At 58.7% G+C, this 4601-nt stretch overlaps 1 protein-coding gene across 1 annotated transcript; it reads left to right on the forward strand.

Annotated features, from left to right (window-relative positions):
- The first annotated feature begins 1249 nt into the window (after positions 1-1249).
- Positions 1250-4191, forward strand: LSMEM2 (leucine rich single-pass membrane protein 2). Its single transcript, XM_052647178.1, has 4 exons — positions 1250-1376; positions 3454-3555; positions 3658-3843; positions 3956-4191. The coding sequence occupies exons 1-4, from the start codon at positions 1355-1357 to the stop codon at positions 4087-4089; spliced, it is 444 nt and encodes a 147-aa protein (XP_052503138.1). The 5' UTR covers positions 1250-1354; the 3' UTR covers positions 4090-4191.
- The last annotated feature ends 410 nt before the right edge of the window (positions 4192-4601 follow it).

Raw genomic sequence — 4601 nt, forward strand, 5'->3', positions numbered from 1 at the left:
GCCTTTGAACAGCACCAGTTTGAACTGTATGGAACCCATTTAGATGTGGGTCCCCCCCCCCCCCCCCAATAAACAGTATGATAGGATCCCCAGTTTGTGGAATTTGCAGATTCAGACCAGGGACCCAGGGGTGGAGGGTGGGTGGACTGTAAACTTATACATGGATTTTCCAGTGCACAGCCTTGGAGTCTGTACCTCCAGTCATTCAGCTGTCAGCTATATATTCTGAGTGATACAATTCCTGGGCTAAATGCTACGGAAAAAATAAAATTGGGAAAATGTGGAAAAATTCGTGAGCAGGAAGCCTCACTGAGGGGGTGATACTTGAGCTACAAGAGAAGGAGCCAGTCAATGAGGGTATCTAAGGAAGAGCACTCCAAGTGGGGCCAGCTCACGCCAAGGTCCTGACGTGGGAACAAGCTCGTTTGAGGAGTACCAAGGTGGGCAGTGTGACAGAGCGGAGTGATGGGAGTTGGGATGTTTAGAAAGTAGAGCCTACTGCCTGGCGCTGTCGCACTTGGGAAGGAGGGGCGCAGGGGTCCACAAGGGAGGGTTGCAAGCTGGAGCACTCACTCTCCTTAAGGGCCAGAGGTGATGGGCGTCCTCTCATGATCTTGTGTGATCTGGATGCCCTTGTGGAGAGAGGAAGATCAAAACTTTGCATTGGGCTGAGTGCTTCGGACGTGGTATTTTCCATTCTTGTGTGCACTGTGCCAGGTGGAAACCATCATTACTCCTGCTTTACAGATGAGAAAACTGAGGTGTGAAAGGGGGCACTCCTATACCCAAAGCTGTAAACTTAGTAACTGTAAATGAAGTAATGACCTTCGACCGACCAGCAGGGGTACTTGTATTTGGGGGGTGTCTCTGTCCCCTTAGGGGGCCTCTCGGAGTCCCCAGGGCACTGGGCTCCAGTAGCCCATCAGCCCTGTGATGCCAGCAGATCGCACCGCGGTGGGGGCTTCTCCCACAGCTGCCAGGAGAAGAGGCCTTCAGAGGCGGAGGGTGGAGATGTGGAAGGACATCGCTGGAGCTGAGGCTGAGGAGGTCTGTCTGGACGGACACCAGGGCCCTGCAGATGGGAATGGCAGGGCTCCCAGGGGCGTGCACTGCTGGAGGGGTGCTCTGCCTGGGCTCCATCACCAGGTGGGCAGTCTAGCCTGGCCATGTAGGTCACTCCACTCCTTCCCATGGCTGGGAGATGCCCCCTCTAAATATAGCCCCGTGTGCTGAGCTCACATCTATTTTCAGCCGAGGTTGGGAGGTGGCCAGGCCTTCGCCAGGCTCTCAGCGTAGCCACCGCTGCCTCTATCTGGTTCTGGCGCTGGGCACCCTCATCGGCCCCCCACCTGCCATGTCAGAGGAGACCCAGGAAGGTAGGAGATGATTGCTGGGTGGGGAACGGGTGAGGCCCCAGTACTGTGACCCTGTGGACCGTGGAGAAACCTGGCTCCGGGCCCACTGACCTCACTTCCTGACGCGTCATCAGGCCCCGTGTCCCCTACACGTGGAGGAAGGGCCTTCCCTGCCAGGAACGTCTCCTCACCTCATACCTGTCCCCGCTGCGAAGGATAGCGGGAGGAATTAGGGGCAGCTCCCCAGCTGGGGCAGGGTCACCTCTAGGCCCAAGTGGCTGTGGGTGGGCAGGCTGGTCAGGGAAGGTCTGCCTTCAGGGAGGACACAGGATTGGGCGCGGTGGTGGTCTTGGGAAGCATTTGGGCACCTGGCCCAGGAACTGGGAGCGATTGGCTTCTGGCCTCCATGTGGGCCCGTGTGGCCCCAACTGGCTAAAGGTTGGGGTCCCTTGGCCTGGCCAGACTGACTTCTAGTTGTAGACTTTGGTGGCCAGTCTCCTAATTGTCCCACTTCAGGCAGGAGGTACGGAGGCTTAGAGGGGAGCATAGGGACCCAGGCAGCTTCCCATATGATGCTGGCCAGCACATGGACCAGCTGGTCAACTCCCCCGCCCCACCCAGTTTCAGCATTTTACACTGAATGGGAGGGGCCTGGCCCTGGGTGTGGGACTGTGCCTTTCCTTTTGAGGTCTTAAGGATGACATTTACTGTGTATCTCATGGTCACAATCTAACTTCAACTTTTAGTGTGGAAAAAGCACAGCCAAGTGCACAGAAGGCATTCAATATGACCCCAACCCACCACCACCCAGACAGCGTCAGTTTTTGTTCTACATATTCTGAGCATGTCAAAGGCCAGTTTGAAGCAGATGTGAAAGTCGAGGTAGTATTTTAAAAGTCAGAGACCCAGAGAGTCCCATCACCCCTGGCTCCACCTGGAGGTGTGCTCCCAAATGTGTTATCTAGCTTCCAGCTAGGCTCCTAGAGGTGTTTTTATATTCACTTATTTATTTTTTGGCCGACTTCTCTAGTCGCGGTGAGCGGGGGCTACTCTGTAGTGCGTGGGCTTCTCACTGCAGCAGCTTCCCTTGTCGAGGAGCACAGGCTCTGGGCACTTGGGCTTCAGTACTTGCAGGACGTGGGCTCGGTAGTTGTGGCTTAGTTGCCCTGCAGCACGTGAAGTCTTCCTGGACCAGGGATTGAACCCATGTCTCCTGCCCTGGCAGGTGGACTCTTATCCACTGTGCCACCAGGGAAGTCCTGGAGATCTCAGGGGGCCAAAATTTAAAGAGAATGAGGGGGGAAGAACCACCATGTCCTAACTTAGCAAATATGTATGTGAACACTTACATATATAAAATTTTCTTTTCAGTGGAGATGCCTAATGGTGGCGATGTCATACTCTTTTAGGGGCTCTGGCTAACTATCCCTGGGGACAACCTGATGATAGCTAATTCTATTTCTGGGAATCCATCCTTAGTAACTATGGGGAAATTGGGGGGAAACCTTTGTACGCATCCTTTTCTAGGAGTTATTGAATTCAGGCAGCCTGGAAGGGGAGACCTCATAGGCAAGGGCAGCAGTCGGATAACAAAGGCCGTCTCCTTGTGATACTGAGTGAGAAGAGAGTCCTCAGAATTGAGCAGCATCAGGCTGAACAGGTTGGAGGAGGCAGAGCAGAGGCCACGAGGGAAGGGCACCACGCTGGCTGCTTCTGTTGGGGCAGGAACAAGGTGCCGGGCACAGGGTGTGTGGGGAAAGCTGACTGCAGAGGCTGCAGCAGGTGAGTGCCATGGGCCGTGGGTTTATTCCTCCAATGCTCTGCAATGAGCAGGCAGAGGAATGCCTCGAAGTCCCTGCGCTGCCTGGGAGGAAACAAAGCTAAGTCAACTGCCCTTGCTGCTCCTGTGGCCTGAAACAGGCCCACGTGGTTCTCGGGTCGGCTTGGCTGCAAATCACAGGTCATTCTTGAGTTGGTTTTATGTGATTAGGAGTCCGAAGGCCCCTCCTACCCCTGCTGCCGCCGGACGCCCTCTGGAAGGGGGTGGTGGGGGGGCCCTGACCCCGCTGGCTCAACCAGCCCCACGCTGCCCCTGCAGACACCGTGGAACTGATGAGAAGCCGGCCGCCACTGGCTCCCAACCACGCGCAGGAGGTGCGCCTCCACCGAGTGGAGTCCATCAGCGACCTACACAACGGCGGTGAGAGGGGGCAGGGGGGTGGGACCGCTGGTCTGGGCGCAGGGAGCGGGGAGGAACACGGGCGCCCCTGCCTGTCCTCCTGATGCCCCGTTTGCCCTGCAGGTCCGCTGTGCCCCTACCTGGCCGAGGAGGGGCAGCCGTGGGGCGAGCTGCTGGGCGTCCTGCCGCCCTCACTGTGCGCCCAGGCCGACTGCGGCCCAGTGCACGGCCGCGGGGCCTTCCTGCTGCTGCTGGCGCTGCTGGCGCTCACCTGCCTGGCGCTGGCCGTGCTGGCCGTCTACCTGAGTGGTAGGGAGGGCGCCGGGAGCCAGCGGGAGGGGGAGACCGCGGCAGTGTGGGGCTGGGAGGGCAGGGTGTTGCAGGGGGTGGCGTGCGGTCTGATAATCTGTTCGCGCCGCAGTGCTGCAGAGCGAGTCCCTCCGCGTGCTGGCGCACACGCTGCGAACCCAGGAGGAGGTGCTGCTCAAACTCCGGCTTGCCAGTCTCAGCCAGCTGCGGAGGCTCAACTCCAGCGAGGCCCGAGCGCCCAGCTGAGATGCCGCTCGGACCCGGGGCCTGGGGGTATGTGCCGGGGAATAAAGTGGCCGTTGGCAGCTTTCTCCTCTCCCACTGCTGCTCCTCACGATTTCCTGGCTGCGGTTTTGGCATGAGACCTGATCTGACCCCACAGCTGCCTGCCTCTCTTGCCTTCTCGGGCCAGGCCAGGCCTTCTGGGGTCGAGGCTCCACCTGGTGTGGCCCAAGGTCAGAGGAAGCCACACCAGCCTCCTGGCTCCTCTTGGTGCCTGGCAGCACCCACTGGCCTCCTCCAGATGGTGGGGCCAGAAGCCTAAAAAGAGCCAGTCACCCAAACTCTGCCAGGCCTCCCAGCACGGGATCTAGTCTATGCTCCCAAAAGGCAGGCTGGGCTCCGAGGAGTGGGGAGGAGGGCCATGGCGGGGAGACTTTTGGAGGGCACAGGCAAGCAGATGGAGACGGGGAGGCCCAGCGGCGCCCAAACCTGGGTGGGCGGGAGGGCAGGCAGAGGAAACAGCCAGGGCCACGGAA

Source organism: Budorcas taxicolor, chromosome 1, assembly GCF_023091745.1.
Source record: "Budorcas taxicolor isolate Tak-1 chromosome 1, Takin1.1, whole genome shotgun sequence".
Taxonomy (NCBI): domain Eukaryota; kingdom Metazoa; phylum Chordata; class Mammalia; order Artiodactyla; family Bovidae; genus Budorcas; species Budorcas taxicolor.